We start from the raw sequence: 20,354 nt of genomic DNA on the forward strand, positions 1-20,354 counted from the left end.
TTGTATATGACCCGTCTCTCCCTATAGCTTACCCCTACTTTTTTCAGAATCTTGAAGAGCTTGCACCATTTTATATTGTCGAACGCTTTTTCCAGGTGGACAAATCCTATGAACGTGTCTTGATTTTTCTTTAGCCTTGCTTCCATTATTAGCCGTAACGTCAGAATTGCCTCTCTCGTGCCGTTACTTTTCCTAAAGCCAAACTGGTCGTCACCTAGCGCATTCTCAATTTTCTTTTCCATTCTTCTGTATATTATTCTTGTAAGCACCTTCGATGCATGAGCTGTTAAGCTGATTGTGCGATAATTCTGCTGCTGGTATTTGCTTTTATTCCTTTATCCATCAGAGACAACTTCATTCTCTCTAATAACGTGGCATATATGTCTATTACTAATTTTATGACAACCTTTTCCATTAAATGTCAATTTTATTTTCCTCGACGAATACCCTTTTTTGCTTATTTTTACTGGTGTTCATTTTGTAAATGACTTGGGGGTATAATCTGCAAACATTTAAAAATTAGAGCGAAGCAGGGGGCTGTGTGTTTGTTTTGCGCCCAACACTACAGATGTTCGTAGGTCCTTTTGTGCGGTTGTAGAAAGCCAGGTATTTTACAGGCTCCTGTGTGTTCACATATGTTTCCACCAGTTTGCATTGCTTATTTTGAACTAAACAGTGAGACCTGATCGTAACATAAAACACCATGTGCATTTGTCTCATAAGTCCAAGCAAACATGAACTCAGCATCTCTGTATTTACTGGTCAGAACCGCAGCAGGAATATCACCTTTATTTTTCCGTAATATTCCTTCTAAACTCAGCTTCAAGTCAATCAAGGTTTTTGCAAATAGGACAGTCATATGGCTGTTATGTTGGTTATGTTTCTCCCCGAGTCTTTTGTGTAAGTAACAAGATCTATAAAATGACCTTAACACTATTATACTGACTGAGCGGACCCTCAGACTATCTTCCTATATACATTCTCAGATGTTTGCAGACATAGTAATTTCGATATTCTGCTATAAAAGTCGCCTTTTAGTCCGCTTTTCTTTGGATTTTAGGAAATACTGCTTAAATGAGGAACGTCCCCCGAAGTAGAATGAGTTACTCATCAACAATAGAATGTTCTGTATGGCTATACAGTTTCTTGTATTTTTTCCAATATGGGCCAGAAATTCGCTAATAGCAAACAATAGGTAGATTTCTTTATCTCATAATCAATTATACCGAGTGACCCCACTATTTGACGTCGCTCTTGCAGTAAATAATCAACTCACATTGTACACTCCTGGAAATGGAAAAAAGAACACATTGACACCGGTGTGTCAGACCCACCATACTTGCTCCGGACACTGCGAGAGGGCTGTACAAGCAATGATCACACGCACGGCACAGCGGACACACCAGGAACAACGGTGTTGGCCGTCGAATGGCGCTAGCCGCGCACCATTTGTGCACCGCCGCCGTCAGTGTCAGCCAGTTTGCCGTGGCATACGGAGCTCCATCGCAGTCTTTAACACTGGTAGCATGCCGCGACAGCGTGGACGTGAACCGTATGTGCAGTTGACAGACTTTGAGCGAGGGCGTATAGTGGGCACGCGGGAGGCCGGGTGGACGTACCGCCGAATTGCTCAACACGTGGGGCGTGAGGTCTCCACAGTACATCGATGTTGTCGCCAGTGGTCGGCGGAGGGTGCACGTGCCCGTCGACCTGGGACCGGACCGCAGCGACACACGGATGCACGCCAAGACCGTAGGATCCTACGCAGTGCCGTAGGGGACCGCACCGCCACTTCCCAGCAAATTAGGGACACTGTTGCTCCTGGGGTATCGGCGAGGACCATTCGCAACCGTCTCCATGAAGCTGGGCTACGGTCCCGCACACCGTTAGGCCGTCTTCCGCTCACGCCCCAACATCGTGCAGCCCGCCTCCAGTGGTGTCGCGACAGGCGTGAATGGAGGGACGAATGGAGACGTGTCGTCTTCAGCGATGAGAGTCGCTTCTGCCTTGGTGCCAATGATGGTCGTATGCGTGTTTGGCGCCGTGCAGGTGAGCGCCACAATCAGGACTGCATACGACCGAGGCACACAGGGCCAACACCCGGCATCATGGTGTGGGGAGCGATCTCCTACACTGGCCGTACACCTCTGGTGATCGTCGAGGGGACACTGAATAGTGCACGGTACATCCAAACCATCATGGAACCCATCGTTCTACCATTCCTAGACTGGCAAGGGAACTTGCTGTTCCAACAGGACAATGCACGTCCGCATGTATCCCGTGCCACACAACGTGCTCTAGAAGGCGTAAGTCAACTACCCTGGCCAGCAAGATCTCCGGATCTGTCCCCCATTGAGCATGTTTGGGACTGGATGAAGCGGCGTCTCACGCGGTCTGCACGTCGAGCACGAATGCTGGTCCAACTGAGGCGCCAGGTGGAAATGGCATGGCAAGCTGTTCCACAGGACTACATCCAGCATCTCTACGATCGTCTGCATGGGAGAATAGCAGCCTGCATTGCTGCGAAAGGTGGATATACACTGTACTAGTGCCGACATTGTGCATGCTCTGTTGCCTGTGTCTATGTGCCTGTGGTTCTGTCAGTGTGATCATGTGATGTATCTGACCCCAGGAATGTGTCAATAAAGTTTCCCCTTCCTGGGACAATGAATTCACGGTGTTCTTATTTCAATTTCCAGGAGTGTATTTTCTTGTAATTTTCAGTGTATTTTTCTTACACTGTACAATACAACGCTCTATACTGATAGCTACGGCGAAACAAAGCTCTGGTTATACGCTAGACCGGTTTTACGGTTGGGTCCCGCTTTTTAAATCTAAACATTTCGGAACCCCAGCTCCAGGTAGAAGCGTGAATATAATATTGTGTTTTTTAGCAGTTCTGCATTAACTGAATGGCTGCTTGTTCTATTTCACGACAGTGATTCCACGGCAGTGTAAATGTTTATCGTCGGGATTTACAAGGGCAACAACGCAAAACCACTCCCTAAAACTGATACACACTCAAGAGCCAAAGAAACTGCTCCACCTGCCTAATATCGTGTACGGCCCCGCGAGCACGCAGAAGTGCGGCAACAGGACGCTGCGTGGACTCGACTAATGTCTGAAGTAGTACTGGAGGGAACTGACACCATGAATGCTGCAGGACTGTCCATAAATCCGTAAGACTACGAAGCGATGGAGATCTCTTCTGAACAACACGTTGCAAGGCATCCCAGATACGCTCTATAATGTTCATGTCTGGGGAGTTTGGAGGCCTGCGGATGTATTTAAACTCAGAAGAGTTTTCATGGAACCACTCAGTAGCATTTCTGGACTTGTCAGGTATCGCACTGTCCTGCTGGAATGCACAACGGACATGAATGGATGCAGATGATCAGACAAAATGCTTACGTACGTGTCGCCTGTCCGAGTGGTATATAGACCTATCAGGGGTCCCATATCACTCTAACTGCATAGCGCTCCACACCATTACAGAGCCTCCACCAGCTTGAACAGTTCCCTGCTAACACGCAGGGTCCATGGATTCATGAGGTTATCTCCAAACCCGTACACATTCATTCGGTCGATACAATTTGAAACAAGACTCGTCCGACTAGGCAACATGTTTCCACTCATCAACTGTCCAATGTCCGTGTTGATGGGTCCAGGCGAGACGTAAAGCTTTGTATCGTGCAGTCATCAAGGATACACGAATGAGCCTTCGGCTCTGAAAGCCGATATCGATGATGTTTCGTTGGGTGGTTCGCGCGTTGACTCTTGTTGATGGCCCAGAATTAAAATCTGCAGCAATTTGCGTAAGGGTTGCACTTCGTCACGTTGAACTCTTCAGTGTAGTTCAAGTTTAACTTCACCACGATATCCAGAGATGTAGAATATATGATACATGAAAGTCTGCAGAGCATAGCTCCGTCTCAGTAGGTGACCTGTGAACATTCGTGCTGCCTTTATCTGCATACTTTCAATAGCACCTGTAAGTCCTATATAAGTCCTAATGGTGAGGGCCCACTCACTTGAGCAATATTGTGGGATAAATCTCACGTTTGATTTGTAACCAATCTCCTTTTCAGGCTGATGGTATTTCCCCAGTATTCTTCCAGTAAACTAATGTCCGTTAACTGCTTTTCCCACGACTGATCCTTTGTGACCTCTCCATTTCATGTTCCTACAAAGCATTACACCCGAGTATTTGTATGAGATCATCGATTCCAACTGTGACTCGTTGGTACTGTGATCATAGGATACCACGCTTCTTTGTTTTGTGAAGGGTAGAATTTTGCATTTTTGAACATTTAAAGCAACTTGCCAGTCTTTGAACCACTTTGAAGCCTTATCAAAGTCTGACTGAATATTTGAGCAGCTTCTTTCAGACTGTACTTCAGTATAGGTAGCTACATCATCTGCGCAATGTCTGAGGTTACCGTTAATATTATCCACATGTTCTCCAACACACAGTATCAGCAGCAAGGGACTTCTCTGGAATACTCCCAAAGTTACGTCTACATCTGTCGATGACTCCAAAAATTCCACAATCCAGTCACGAATTTCGTTTGGTACCCATACGACAATATTTTTGGTACCGATACGATAGTATTTTTAATTATAAGAGTAGATGTGGTACTGAATCAAACGCTTTTCAGGAATCAAGAAGTACTGCATCTACCTGACTGCCTTAATCCATGGCTTTCATTACGTCGTATGAGAAAAGAGCGAGTTGAAGTATATGTTGGCATGAAGGAGGTCATTCTGTCCAAGATACCTCCGTTTCTTTAATGGATGTTGGATGGTAGTTTTGTTGACCACGTCTCCTATCCATCTTGTAGACAGATGTGACCTGTGCTTTCTTCCAACTACTGAGCAAAGTTCTTTGCTCAAGAATAGATTATAGTTAATAGAGGCGCAAATTCAGCCACAATGTGCCTATAGAATCAGATAGAGATTCAAGGGGTCCTGGAGCTTTGTTTAATTTTACCAATTTCAGTTATTTCTCAGCGCCAGTGATACTAAATCTGTATCTCCCGTCTTCTCAGTGGTACTGGAATTAAGCTGGGCCAATATTCCTGTGAAGAACAATTGGGAAACTGAGTTAAGCGCTTCTGGTTTTCCTGTACTGCATTCAATTTCAGTTCGTCCTACCCGTGAGTGATTGGACACCAACTACCTTGCTACTTACAGCCTTGACGTACTATCAGATTTCATTGGGTTTTGTGGAAGATCTTACGACAACATTCAGCTACGGATGTCGTTGAAGGCTTCACGCATTGCCTCTTGATAACCAAATGCGTTTCATTTAGAATCTCCCAATATACAGCCCTGTGGTTCGTTTTATACGTACTATGCAGCTGTCTCTGTTTCTTTAGTAGTTTCTTTATAGTGACTGTGTTCCATGGAGGATCCCTGTCATCATGAATTTCCAGCTAGTTACATAACTATCTAGCGCAGGGTCAAATATTCGTTTAATTTGAGCCATAGGTCCTCAATAGGCTTCTGTTCTGAACTAAAAGACTCAATTTCCTCATTGAGATATGACATTACTGCTTCTTTGTCTAGTAGAAAACAAATCTTTCAACTTGTTTTAGTTGTCCTTTGTAATTTGTTATTCATTGTTGCTGTAACTACCTACTGGTCATTGATACCAATTTTGACCCGGATGTCTTTAAAGAGGTCAGTCCTATTTGTTGCCATTAGTTCTAATACCTCCACCGTGAATGGGTTTCCGAATTACCTATTCTACTTAGTTTTCGGAAAAGGCATTTTTTAACATTACACAGGATGTCTTGTCGCGCTCACCACTAAGAAAACTGTAATAACCCCATTCGCAGGAGAACTATTGTGAAGTTGTAAGGTAGAAGAGAAGATTCTGGAGGATGTAAAGAAGTGATGACGGGTCGTGAGTCGTGGTTGGGTAACTTAGTTTATAGAGCATTTGCCCGCAAAAGGCAAAGGTCCAGAGTTCGAGTTTGGTTCTGGCACACAATTTTAATCTGCTAAGAAGTTTCATCCCCATTGACTAGTGGATGGTTAAAGTCTCCTCCGATGATTACGGTATGGTTGGGGTACTTACATACGAGCGAACTGAGATTTTTCCTTAAGTTTTCCTTTACATTAGGAGATGGATAGCAATTATAGTGTTATGAACACTGCATGCAGCTTCGACAAATGTGTCGGTGGATTTAAGTTTGTTGTCTACTATGACAAATACGCCTCCTCCATTTGCTACGTTTCCCATTAGCCTATCCTTTCGTTACACGCTTAAATTTTCGAAAATATATTACTACTGTCAAAATCATATTTTAACCAGCTTTCTGTATCTAGTATTACGTTAGCTTCACTGCTTTTTAGGAGTGCTTCAAATTGTGGTATTTTGTAGTTAACCACTAGAATTTTAATACCCTAATCTGATATTGGGGGGGGGGGGGGGGGGGGGGTTCTTTCTATCTTGCTCTGAAAGTTTTGGATTTCCTACAGCCGTGGTAATCTGGATTGAACCTCTTCTGTGCACCTCACACAGAGTCAGCTACCGGATAACTGCTTCTGCTGTATATTGCAGACCTCACTCATTTAAAGGGACTCTGCAATTCTCAGTTTCAGAACTAATTCATTGTTTTGAGCACTATTGTATGCTATATACCAATGATTAAATTTTGACTTAGTTTATAACACTTAAGACAATGCACTTAACAATTATTTACGAATACTGCAGTGAAATTATAAAGTAACAGAATGAAAGACGTTTTAGTAAAAATAGGTCTAGAAACCAGCTGTTTTGCGAGATTATTTTGAAGTATGGTTATCAGCTGCTACTGACGCCACTGTAAAATATTGTCTTAGTGCAAATGTATTTGACATGTCAGCACTTTCTGATCTAAATGGGCTCAAATTTCACCCATAGTCCATAGTTTGGTTATGTGGTATCTGAATGACAGGGCATCAGTACACTTTGCTGCTGGGGTAAGGCTACATGTAGCGTGATACTGTCGAAGAACGGAAGCAGTGATTGTACAGACTTGTCGTGCTTTACAAGATGGTCCGGAGGTGTTTCAAAGAATTCGTAGCCAGTATTTCATCCAATTTCGACGATGCTTTAACAGTCGGGAGCGTACAGTCAATTGTAAAATGCAATGTCCTGAAGAAGCGTTACACCTATTGTTAAGATAGGCCTTGAGTGAAAGTTTAGCCTAATTGGATGGGGACCAAATCTAAAGGTTTGCCTTTCAAATTCATTTCTATTGACTAGCAGTGTATTTCATACTGAACTGTGGCAGCCCGTAACCACACACTGGCCGTTTTGTAGCAAATGGCTCGATCTCGGATCCACGTTTACTGGAACGATTTTGCTTCTGTTATCGTGTCCTCTCACCTGTGTCGGTTTTCTGTATTAATTACGATACGCCATGGATATCTTTTTCAGGTAAAATGTTATCATTTCTCGATGACATTTAACTTTTGTATACTAAACTTTTGAACAACACATAAAATACCACAATGGCACCAGCAGAATAGTATGCAACTCTCGTCATATTCAGCTGTTGGTGAAAACTTTGAAATCATTTTTATGAATTTATTTTAAATTTCCTGTGGTCATAATAAGAGCATTGCTTGTACTGCTTGCCATGCTGCCTGTGTGCTCCAGTCCCCGTTCCACGACGCTAGACTTTGCGACAGTGAAGGCCTTTCTTTGTGCGGCAGGATGGATGGTTCTGGCGGTGATGCTGTTCGTGATGGCGACGGTGATCGGGCTGTTCCCGAAGCAGCTGCCTCGTGCCGCCGTCCGGCGGATGATCGAGCAGGAGCGGCTGAGGGCCAAGGGCGACAAAGCGGCCCTGGCGGCAGCCGAGAACCCGCCCGAGAGGACCTCTCTGTCCGGTATGTAAACCCACTCACCTCCGCTGCGTCTGGACCTCTGATCCTCGTCTTATGGAAGTGACAAGACCACCTAAAATAAAATCTTTGCTACAAGTTACTCTGTTCACCGTACGTACGAGATGGAAGAAAACATTGTGCCACGTATTCCTCCAACTTTGTCGTTGCCTCATTGGAGTCCCCTTCACGCTGGATATACCTGGCGCACAATTATTACCACACCACTATTAGACTTCAGCTACAGCGTTAGAGTATCGTAACAGCCAAGCGAAGAAACGTCAGTTTCGTTACATATGTGAGTCACAAGAACAACTAGAAATAGCCAAACAGTATTACTTCTTTCTTTGTTCATATTTAATCCTCATCCCATAGCGGCGTGTATGTGGGGAATGGGGGAGGGGGCGAGAGGGGCCCATAGCGGTACAAAATTCCATCCGCTTTGCAGTCCAGATCTTTGAAAAATAAGAAACAAAGACGAACCAAATATTAAAATATGAAAAGTTCACTGAGGGTTTTAAAAAGCCATGAAAGGGATGAATTAATCATCTTGAGGTTGAACCTCTTCTATCTGTATTTACTTTTGGACTGTATTTATTTTTGGAGAGGGTCCGCTTCGACCGAAACACAGTTTCTTGTTTTTATTTATAAAACAGGAAAAATACTCTTTACTTCTAGTACAGATATAACTTGACAAAATTTTGTATATACCTTGTTACGACATGCTGTGAATTTCTTGTATTTTATGTAATTCAATGTAGATGTACAGCTTGTCATCTGTAGCCGTATAGAAGTCAATGTAGAACAATTAAGTTTTATATGGTAAAAAAACAATTACATTGAATTACACAAAATCCATGAAATCCGCAGCATGTGGTAACAAGGTATATATTGGTTTACGAAATTTTGTCCATTTTCATATTTATAAACATTGCCTTTATAAACTCAAGTTTATATGTGTACTAGTAGTAAAAAGCATTTTTCTTGTTTTATAGAAGATAATATAAAATCCACTGATGATGATGTAACTTCAGCGAAACATGTCTGGAGAAGAAAAATAAGAAATTGCGCTTTGCTCATGGAATGAATTCTTTGACTTTTGCATTAAAAATATTAAGACTGTGGCTTTTTAAATTAAAAATCGAAAAAGGCAAAAACCGAAATATGTACGTTAAAAACACATCACAGAAATGGTGACATCCTTCTAAAAACAGTACTACACTTTCGAGTAAAAGATGAAGGACTGCACTGGAAGGAAAGAGTCAATGGAGGGGAAAATGAGTTGTACACGATTGAGCGGAAGGGGCAAAAAGAACATGGGGGCCTGTTGGATAGTAACTGTGGAGATGGGATAGGTGCTGAGTGGATAGTAGGAAGAATAAGGCGAGATGGAGTTTGATGTGCAGACAGGATGGTCGAATCAAAAGGAGAAGGGTTGAGGAGCAATAGCGAATAAGGAGGAGGGACGGATATTTACCAGAGCGGATTTCATTGTTTGGTAGAGGTAGTCGGTTAAAGCTGCTTTGTGGTAGGACATGGTGTGTGTTTAGTGGTGGGAACGGTGTGATGTGTTGACTGGCGGCTGCCTTCTATAATGAGGGTGTTGGAAAGTTGGTACAACGCTACGCCAGACTTCTAAGTCGGATCGATGACTATGGAGATAAGAAGCTGGAAGTTACAGCTAACTGTTGATTCTCACTGTGGTTTCCATTTCGCGACCTATCGTTCCTTACTTTCCGAATAGCCCTCGTATTTTATGAAGGTTTGTCCCATTTTTGAATACATCAGCAAGTGTTTGGGGATGTGTGGTTCTCCTCAAGTGAAAATATTTTCTTCACTTTCAGGGAACATTTTCCGTTGTTTCAGACGTTCCATCTCGGGTCTCCAGTGCGTCGTCGGTTTAATGTTCAATGTACACGGAAAGAGAGTGCTAATTATTCCTTCAGAAGCGACGTGAGCATTGATGCTCAACTTTTCGTTTATGAAAAGTTTTAGCGCCTTCTTTGCGGAGTTGTTAAGCTTACTAGGAAGCTATAACGTGAATGGGAAATGGGTCCAGTTTGTTGACAAACATTTTACAGAGAGTGCCAAGGGTCGATTTTCTCTCTGCCTGTACAGCAACGTCTGCCTTTATACTAGGTGATACAGCGCCAGTGGCCAGCAGTATGGTACAACTGGCGGAGTGAAGTTGTCTTGAGACATTCACTACTAAGATATACCATTTAAATCAGGACTACATCAATGCGCTTTGTGTGCGATCTCCTCGTGCAGGATCATTGTACTAGCCTATATAGCAGCAGAGAGTCGACGCTGACGTCCTACGGATTGAGGGATATACCCCCACGCCTCCCAAGTCAGTTTTTGGAGGAACCTGTTTGCAATGTTCATCTCGCTTCTTGTCTTAAGGCCGTGTTGTCTGAATGTTAAAAGTCCGTCTAAGATCTTAAGAAAACTCCATATTTAGGATACTTTTGTAACTGGTGGGTACAGAATAAGTCGCTGATGCATGGACAGTATTGTCCAGTGAATCTGAGACTGCATTTTCCATTTATGGTTCACTGTAGTCTAAAGCGATGCTCTTTCGATACACCTCTGGTTGAAAAGTCATCTATAACCCCACTTTGAGTCACAATAGGATTTATCTTGAAAATCTTACAGCTCTACTTGACGAACAATACTGCAATCTCCGTTCATGCTGTTTTGTTTATTTTCCTTTCTCATCAGACATGATGAAGACCTTCAAGAGGCTGCTGAGGAACTCGACGCTCATGTGCAACAACCTGGCGGGCATCTTCTACTTCGTGGGCTACAGCCCCTACTGGATCTTCATGCCCAAGTACATCGAGACGCAGTACAGGCAGTCGGCCAGCGTCTCCAGCCTGGTGACCGGTACGGTCGGGCTCGTCTTCTCGGCCGTGGGCATCCTCACCTCGGGGCTGGTCATCTCCAAGTTCCGGCCGCGAGCGCGCTACCTGGCCGGCTGGAACGTCATCGTCGGGATTGTCACCGTAATGGGCATGGTCTCCTACGTCTTCCTCGGCTGCGACGCTGGAGACGCCACCACCAGGTCGCTGCTGCGTTCCGGAGAGTGAGTAGAAATTCTCAGAACTCATGAGTCAGAGAAGCTGTTTCTGGTAATTTTCCACTATGCTCCGCATTGTGGCATATGGACAGATCTATTCTTTTATTTTTGGCGCATAGGGGGGATGGCGGATGATTAGTGTTGTGGATGACCTCATCAGGCACCCTACCGAGCGAGGTAGCATAGTGGTTAACGCACTGGACTCGCATTCTTGAAAATGGCCACAACCAGAACTTCTGGCTGGCCGTTGGAGCAGACAGGTATATGTGCGGGACTGTGAGATCCAGTTTAAGGAGGAGTCCGCACTTGGGAGTAGCGATGTGGGAATACCAAGTTAGATGTTTGACATTGAGATCAGTCTGTCAAATGCTGTCAGATGACTAGATCCAGAGGGGCTGGGGATTGTGTTGTGGGAGATTTGCTGTTATAACAAAATCTGGCTGAGACCTTCAACAAGAGCCATGAGCTTTAAGAGCCCATGCTCTGACCGATGGATCTTCTGAGCTGTTTCGTGAATGCAGCCTGACGTGGGGCTGCGTGAGCAGGGAAATGACCTGGAGGACCTCTCGCATGTCATCCGAAACAAAGCATCTGTCTCGACCACCGTGCAGGCAGGATTTGGTGTTGTGACAGGTGAAGAAGGTACAGCAGTGTAAGGTTGGGGCATGTGAACAGGTGAGTGTGAGGAGGCTGCAGATGGCTTTACTCTTTGTTGGAGGTTGGTATTCGTCACAGGAGACGGATGATCAGGAGAAGACTGAGCTGCAGCGGCAAAAGTAGAGTATGGAGCTGTAGGGATCTCTGTGTCACAAGTGTGTCAAGTGCAAGAGCGTCTCATAGGTTGGCCCGATAAGACGGGGAAATGGCTGAATTCCCGCATCGGCAGGGGTGGCTGATTAGTCCTTGATTTCCTTCATGGAGGGCAGGAAGACTTCATCGCCATTTGGTATATAGGGCAATCTTTGCAGGAGGCTAGATGGTGGTGGTCGTGCGCAAGCACTGGGCACATGTGGGTTTTTCTGTATGGAAGTTAGCCATACTCCAACGCATGTGGGCCGGCACAGTTGAAACACCACAAAGAGAGTGAGCACTAATTACTGATTTGTCGCAAGTGTTGCGGCCTTCATATGATTCAAGACACACGTTCGTGCTTGGGAGATACCTTATTTGATAAATACGCCTTCTCTCCTAAAGTGGCAGACAACATGGGTTGATAATGGGATTAACTTCTGTGTGTCCGGGTCCGTCTTGTTGTATCTGTGTACGAAAATATGCAGGAACTTGAGACAGAGTAATTGATGCTTGACGTCTGTTTCTGTAACTTCGGAGAGAAGGTCTTGTTCTTCTATCACCAGAAGGCTGAAGTGTGTAGTAAATCGTGGCCCTCGACTTCACAAAGTTGAGAAGGTAGTTATCCTCCGTGTCAGGCAGGTACTGAAATGGTATTTCTGACAAATTACCCACAGTAGGCCTTTAATTAGGCGTTGCAGTTTGGTGTTTAGTTTAACGTAATACGTGGAATTATAAACTACGTCAGGAGCTATCTTCTCTGTCTTTTGTGGCATTGGCGGTGGATTCTGAGAATTGGGGTCGGAAAGGGGGACCCATGACCTAGGCCACGGCACCAACAAGCGCAGCTGATCCTGGTAGAAATGCATCTGGATACGAACACCACGGCCGTTATGGCTGGCGCGAGTGGATGACCGTTTGTATTTTCTGCCAAGGGGGAGACCAGTGGGTATGAAGTCCTCAGAAGGCTCGCTGGGCCGACGAGATGCTGTACACGAAACAACTCTCGATCGTATGTCCACGTGGTGACTGGGTCCATTAGTGTGTGTTGCCGACATGGCATGCCAGTCAGTGAGTGAGAAGTCTATCACCAGGCCGCCATGACGATCGTCGGATGACGAGGTGGAAGATAGTTCCCTTACGCAGGACTGTGGACAAGGCTTTCGTGAATCGATATCACAGACAGTGATTACTGGTGACTAGTGACTGGAGGCACGGTGCACTCGGTCCTTAGCCCATTGGGTGATGTCGTTATCGGCACCTCCAGCGTCATGCCAGGATGGACGTCAATCGGCAGGTGTCACATTGCCCCGTGGAGGGGCGGAGGAGGGTTCGCCTAGGCCGCGAATTCCTGTCCTTGATCCTTTTCCTTTTTAGTCTGACTAAGCGAGTCATGGCCCTGGCCGACAAAACCCTAATTCCTTTTCCACAAAATTTCGGGCGTGCAGCCTCATAAATTTCACTTCTTCTTCTGATATTGCGACTGTATACCGTTTGGCCATCTTCAGAGTGATCCGAGTGACTGACGCTCTACACAAGGCGTCAAAGACGTTGATTGGTGGCAAAGAGGTACAACAGATCCATGAAATCAGATCTATGGCTGCACGGTTGATCCACACGATGATATTGACGTATCACTGCGAGCTGCATCATTGCGACGTCTTTGTGAGTTTATTACAGGAAGTGCCATGAAATCAGATCTATGGCTGCACGGTTGATCCACACGATGATATTGACGTATCACTGCGAACTGCATCGTTGCGACGTCTTTGTGAGTTTATGACAGGAAGTGCCAGATTCCATGGTTTGTCCAAGCTGAAGCTGCTATCTCTGTTGCTTAAATTGATTGCCAACCGAATTTCAGTTGCTTCTTTCACTACTGAGTCCCAGAAAGATGAAGTCGAAGCTAAAATTTCGACGTTGTAGCACACCGTAGGGTGCACAGTGTCAATACAGTGCTCTGCCACCGCCAATTTATTAGGATGTAAGAGCCGGGTGTACCTGCGGTCTATCCACACGGTGATATCGATGTAACACTGCGAGCTGCACCTTGCGAAGTCTTTGTGAGTTTATTACAGAAAGCGCCAGATTTCATGATTGAAACTGCCGGATTCCATGGCTGAATTCTTCCCGTATCTGTCGCCTTTTCCAAGTATACCTCCTCCTCTTGTGATTCTTGAACTCAGTATTCGGTATTACTAACTGAAATTTATTGCAGAACTCAATTTAGTCTTTCTCCTCTCTCCTTCCTAGTACATAGTACACATTCTCTCATAACCAGTCCTTCTACTCCATCATCTTCAACCGCATTTCAATTCCCCTTGACTATTAGATTTTGATCTTCCTTTACCTGCTGAATTACCCGTCCAATATCCTCGTATACTTTTTCTATCTCATCATCTTCGGCTTGCAACCTCGGCACGTTAAACTGAACTGTTGTTGTCGTTGTTGATGTGCTGTCGATTCTCATGAGAACAACCCAATCACTGAACTGTTCACAGTAACAAATTCTCTATCCTACCTTCCTACTCACAACGGGTCCTTCTACTGTTATACCATCTTCTGCTGTTGTTGATATTACCTAAACTCACCGACCAGAAATCTTAGCATTTTCTCTTTCTGATATTCGAGCTTCCGTACAACGTTGAAACTTCTGACATTCCGTAACATCAGCAAAAGCTAGGCAATTGACTTTAATGTCTCCGTTTTTGTTACTAGTCAGGTTTCACTAATGGGCTTCGTATCCCATTCTCTGACTCCTTTTCCCAGGGCACATTTAAGCAGCAGTGGGAAGCGTCCGTCTCCTTGCCGTACACCAGTTTTTATCTAAAAAGAGGCAGAGAATGCTCCACTAATATACCCTTAGATTACGTGTGGGTAAGGATTTATCTTATTAGGTTTGTGGTTTTCTTGTCTGCGTTTAATGTTTTGGGTGTTAATGTAAGTGGAAACAAAATATTTTACTCTTGGTTTTTGGCATTGTACCAGGTTTTTAAAGTTTAGCGTTTATTTTAGATATCGTCTTCCATTCCTCAAACGTGCTTGGTGTTTTCCATGTTGATGGTCTGTTAGGCGTTCTGCTGTGTGTAGTAGGGCTTTAGTGAGTAACATTGTTAATTCCAAATTCTAAAAAATGATTGCTATATATAGTGCTGCACCTCCGCCGGTGAAAACGGAACTCTCACAGGATCACTTTGTAGTCTATCTGTCTGTCCCACTCTTAAGAACACTTTTTCTCAGGAACGGTTAAAGATACCAAACTGAAAGTTGTGTCACGTACTAGTGTCTATGGACCCTTATAGGAGTGAAAAATTTAAGCTTATACGTTATTGTAACAACAAGGTATGGCCATTTATGTCACATTTTTCGATACTTGCAAACTCACTCAATATCTACAACGTACTTGCCGTTGACCCAGAATCATGAAATCTGATAAGAACCAAAATTTTACAGTATAAGTAAAGGAAAATATCCTAAAATTGAAAATTTGTAACAATGGTACATAAAAAGTTGTTTTTTTTTTTTTGCTGTCACTCTGCAAGTCCGTTAACACCGCTTTTTCTCAGGAACGGGTAGAGGTACCAATCTGACATGTATGTCAGGTATTAAAGTTTACGCTCCCTTGGCGGTGTAAAAATGTTGAGCTTCTAAGTTAACGCAATGAAAACATAGGGCCGTCTACGAAGATCCTTTTTTCTCAGATAGCACCTGAAGAAGGCAACGAGTTACGTGGTCGACATATTGTTCCCGAGCGACACAAACATCCGGCAGTAGACCCGATTATTTCACATGTCAAGATCTCGCCGGGAAAGCCTGAAGAGTTACATAAGAAATACAAAGTTTTAATTTATGTCAAATGCTAAAGTCTACGCTTCCTTGGCTGTGTAAATAATTTATGCTTCTAAGTCAATACAGTTAAAAGATACGGCAACTTATCATATATTTTGATACTCGGAAACTCACTGATCAAAACTCACTGTATAGAAGAGCTCTTCATAGCATGTCTGGTGGTTTAGTAGTAAAGTGCGTTCGGGAAAACAGAGAGTTTCCGTGATCAAGTCTTGGTCGGATCACGTAGTTTTCAGTCTTCATTTTAACGTAGTCTTTACCTCACGATGGTATGAGAAGTCGCCAGATGTGATTCGAATTCCACGTTAAACATTGGGCCCCTTACCCTGATTGGATAACAGGGGTATATTACAGACACGCAAGTTGCGTCCACTACAAATACGCCCATCAAGCCATTAAGCCACTACAAATTCATTAATTCATTTCGTATAGGCCATGTTTGGACCACTTTATTTGAACTATCTTGCTTTACGTGTTCTGATATTTTCCCAGTGCTCCCGCATTTGTCCTCGGTGTTGCTGCTTCCTCTCCTGGGTCGAAACCTTTCCTGTTTTTAGTTTTGGCTTTTCTTGGAAACCCTGCCGCGCCATAAGTTTCTCCTTGAGTGGGACGCGTTTCCAGATGTCATCATGGGTGATCCCCACTTCTTTCTCCACCTCTGTGAACCAGGCCCATTTTGTTTTCTTCTCTGAAAGTAGGTGATCATACGATTGGTGAGTCTTTCAGGGATCATTCGGGTCATATGTCCATAAAACATAATCCTTCTTTTCTGGATGGTATCGGTTATCTTCTCTATGTGGGAATACAATTCATGATTATGACGTCTTCCGTATTCCTCACTCTCTTTTATGGGATCTAAGATCTTCCTCAAAAGCTTTCTTTCCTTAGACTCCAGTTTTTCGATTAGGCCTTTTTTGTTCATTTCTGGGCATTCAGAAGCTACAAGACCTCCGGTCGGTTAACACTGCAGTAATGCCTTAACTTTGCATTGAAGGATACTGATCTATTGTTGTAGATGTTTTTGGTTAAATGGAATGTTATTTCCATTTTGTTCGTGCGTGATATGAAGGCTTCTTTCTCTGATAAGGTGGCTGTTATCCATTCTCCGAGATATTTAAACTTCTCAACTGGCTGAATTTTGCCTTGACCCACTACAAGCTTCCTTGGTGGTGAATTTATGTTCGTTATAAACTCGGTTTTCTCAAATGAAATTTAGAGACCAGTCTTCCGTGCTTGTACATTAAGCTCATTAATCTGTCTCTCAGCTGTTTCCATTGGATAAGAAAAAAATGTAGTATCATCTGCAAAAGCGAGACAATCGATTTCAAGATTTTGTTTCTTGTAACCTAGCCTGACACCATTTTTAATTCCTTGGCTTTCCAGTTCTTTGCGCCACTCACGAATCACCTTCTCCAGGGCACAGTTGAAGACCAGAGGTGACAGCCCATCTCCCTGCCTCACTCCAGTGTTTATTTCAAAAGCTTCTGATGTTTCTCCTCTAAATTTCACTTCTGAGACTGTGTTAATTAGTGTTTGCTGGATTATCGCTCTGGTCTTCTTGTCTAGGAGAAGTTCTTCTAGAATTCTGGTCAGGTTTTACGATCAATCGAGTGGTATACCTTCTTGAAATCCACAAAGGTCACAATAAAAATTTTATTCTTGAGCTTCAGGTGCGAAAGGATGTATTTGAGGTTCATTATCTGTTCGATTGCCCCTTCCTGAAACCTTCTTGATACTCTCCCAGCTCTGGGTCTAGCTGTTCTTCTGTCCTAGTTTGTAAAGCTTTCGACAGAAACGTATAGTTTGTTAATATGAGAGAGATACCACGATAGTTATTTAAATATGTTCTGTCGCCTTTCTTATGAAGAGGATGAATTAGAGCAGAATTCCAGCCATGTGAGAGCCTTTCAATTTCCCAGATCTGGCTGCTAATTTCTGTTAGTTTATTTACTGCCTTATCCCCTGCATACTTGCAAAGCCACAACAAATTATTATTATTATTATTAAAATTCTCAAAAAAATTATGGAAACACGTGTATCAACGTCCGGTATGTTAAGTCTATGATGATATAGATGGTACCTGTGGTCTTACTGCAAGGCTTGATATGTCCGCTTTCAGTGCAGGCAACAACTAAAATCATTCGCCAACTATTGGCTGTGTTATACGTTACAGTACTACGTGACCCCTCAGAAGGAAGTGATTGCCAGTGTCTCAGTGTTTTGTAATGCAGCACACAAATGGCGGTTCTCATTTGTAGACATTGTATTCAGCCACGCACATGCAGTGCGACATGTTAATGCAATGAATGTTACAAGGGCGGTCTGTTTGATCCAGAAAGGATGGACTTCCTTCCGTGTTGCTGCACATTCCAATGCCTATCTATGTGTCATTCATAGGTTGTGGACACGCTACGGATACAAAGGTCAGTACACAAGGCGAGATGAACAAAGTCGCCGACGCATTCCAGCCGCACTTGAAGTCTGATATCTGGCCATTCTGCGTCGCGGCTTTGTACGGATACCGTCAGAGCACTACAAGAAAATTTTAAAAGGGCCACTGGAACCGCTGTGTCGATTAGACTGTAATAAATTGGTTACGAGAAACGACCTCACGACTCAGACTCTGTTGCAGCACTCCACTTGATACGTCAATACCTTGCAGCTCGCCTTCAGTTCTGTCGTTCTCATGTCAACTGGTTACTTTCACACTGATGAAACGTGTTATTTATAGACGGGTTCAGATATCCTTGGATGCAAGGTTACGATCGTGTTCGTGTGCGAAGACACGTGGTGAGTGGTACCTGCTAAACGTTGCCCAGGAAATCGACTGCTTTCCTAGGTGCTGTGGTACTGTTCGGAGGCTTCAGTGTCGACAGCCATATGGATCTTGTCGTTATCCATATCGCCTTACCTTCAAGCAGTACGTCGTACAGATCGCTGAATTCTTTCTAATTCCAGGGCTTATGTGACGGGCGTGACGGAGGATGCCTTGCGAAGCTTGGTCATTGAAGTTATGGAATGGCCAGCTGTGAGTCCAGACGTAAACCCTATCTTCCATATATCAGACAGGGTTGCCAGACGTGTTCAAGGTCGTCCTGTCCCTCCACAGACTCTCCAACAACTCTCATGGGTTCTCTCTGAACAATGGGAACAGATACCGCAGGGTGACCTCCGCAGACTTACATGGAGCAGGCCACGTAGCTGTCACGCACTGATTAACGCTCACGAAGGCCATACACACTAATGAAGCTGTCAAATTCTAGTGAAAAACACCCAGAAAGACGGGAATAATTATTGTTTCCATTATGTTTTCGTCACCTGTGGTACATTTCAGTTCTTCTTATGTAAATGATCAAGGATGGCTCAAAACACTATGGGACTCAACATCTGACGTCATCAGTCCCCTAAGACTTATAACTACTTAAACCTAACTAACCTAAGGACATCACACACATCCATGCCCGAGGCATGATTCGAACCAGCGACGGTGTCAGCAGCGCGGTGCCGGACTGAAGCGCCTACAACCGTACGGCCACAGCGGCTGGTGATCAAGGATGTAACTATGTTTTGTTGTTTACTTAATTTGTGAAAAATTAAGGTACAATTTAGGAACGCAGCCAGTCCTCAATTATTGCTCAGTGGAGTGTGACAGACGCCCAGACGCCCAAAATAGTGTTGCCCTGACTCTTTTGAGCAGTATATTATCAACTGTATACAAAATTAAGTTTGCATGGAACCCTCAGATCGCGAATCCTCTTCGGATTTTTTGGTTTTTCTAATTACTTTTTCTCACACTGATTCATGATCGATACGAAGCACTCGATCATCAACAACAACAAAAAAATGTTTTAAATGGTTCTGAGGACTGTGGCACTTAACTTCTGAAGTCATCAGTCCCCTAGAACTCAGAACTACTTAAACCTAACGACATCACACACATCCATGCCCGAGGCAGGATTCGAATCTGCGACCGTAGCGGTCGCGCGGTTCCAGACTGTAGTACCTAGAACCACTCGGCCACTCCGGCTGGCGATCATCTACAGTTTCAAATGCTGGACCAGTAGTGAACAGATTTTCTGTTCGTGTTTTACAGCTTTGTTACATGTGTTGTTTGTCATTCTTTACATTTTGTAAACAAATTTGAAGTTTATGTGTTACGCTTTTGCATTGTGGCTCTGCTGTTGACACTTACTATGACAGTCACAAAGGAAAAATCTGTATTAGCGTCGTGTATTGCGTTTTCCCTTATGATCCTTCAGGCTCGTGCGTATTCAAGCATTTTTTTACGCTCATTGCCAGTTAGATATCAGTCCCTTCATCAGAAGTTTTAGACGCAACTTTTACAATGTAAAATAAGTAATTCATACGCGAATAACAGATGTATTGTCGCCCTAATTCCAAGAAAATCGTATCAGCCACTGGAAACAAAAATAATTTCGAAGAAAGAAGTGTTTACCAAATAAGTATGGTTCAAAAAGGCTCTGAGCACTATGGGACTTAAAATCCGAGGTCATCAGTCCCCTAAAACTTAGAACTACTTAAACCTAACTAACCTAAGGAAAACACACACATCCATGCCCGAGGCAGGATTATCGGTCGCGCGGTTCCGGACTGAAGCGGGTAGAACCGCTTGGCCACAGCTGCCGGCCCCAAATAAGTATTGCAGAGAATTGTCGAAAGAGCTTTTGGCACTAGTAAGGAAATATTTATGTTTCGTAGAATGCGGAAGCATTAGCAGGTTCATTGGAAGATAAGC

At 43.9% G+C, this 20,354-nt stretch overlaps 1 protein-coding gene across 5 annotated transcripts in view; it reads left to right on the forward strand.

The window, feature by feature from the left end:
- LOC126279746 (solute carrier organic anion transporter family member 74D) overlaps positions 1 to 20,354 on the forward strand; it is a 245,204-nt gene that overhangs the window by 190,177 nt on the left and 34,673 nt on the right. For all 5 annotated transcript variants that reach the window (XM_049979702.1, XM_049979705.1, XM_049979703.1 and 2 more), the window contains exons 6-7: positions 7,708 to 7,884; positions 10,603 to 10,966. In XM_049979702.1, the coding sequence (XP_049835659.1) occupies positions 7,708 to 7,884; positions 10,603 to 10,966 (541 nt within the window). The remainder of the gene's footprint in view (positions 1 to 7,707; positions 7,885 to 10,602; positions 10,967 to 20,354) is intronic.

Source organism: Schistocerca gregaria, chromosome 1 (assembly GCF_023897955.1).
Source record: "Schistocerca gregaria isolate iqSchGreg1 chromosome 1, iqSchGreg1.2, whole genome shotgun sequence".
Taxonomy (NCBI): Eukaryota; Metazoa; Arthropoda; class Insecta; order Orthoptera; family Acrididae; genus Schistocerca; species Schistocerca gregaria.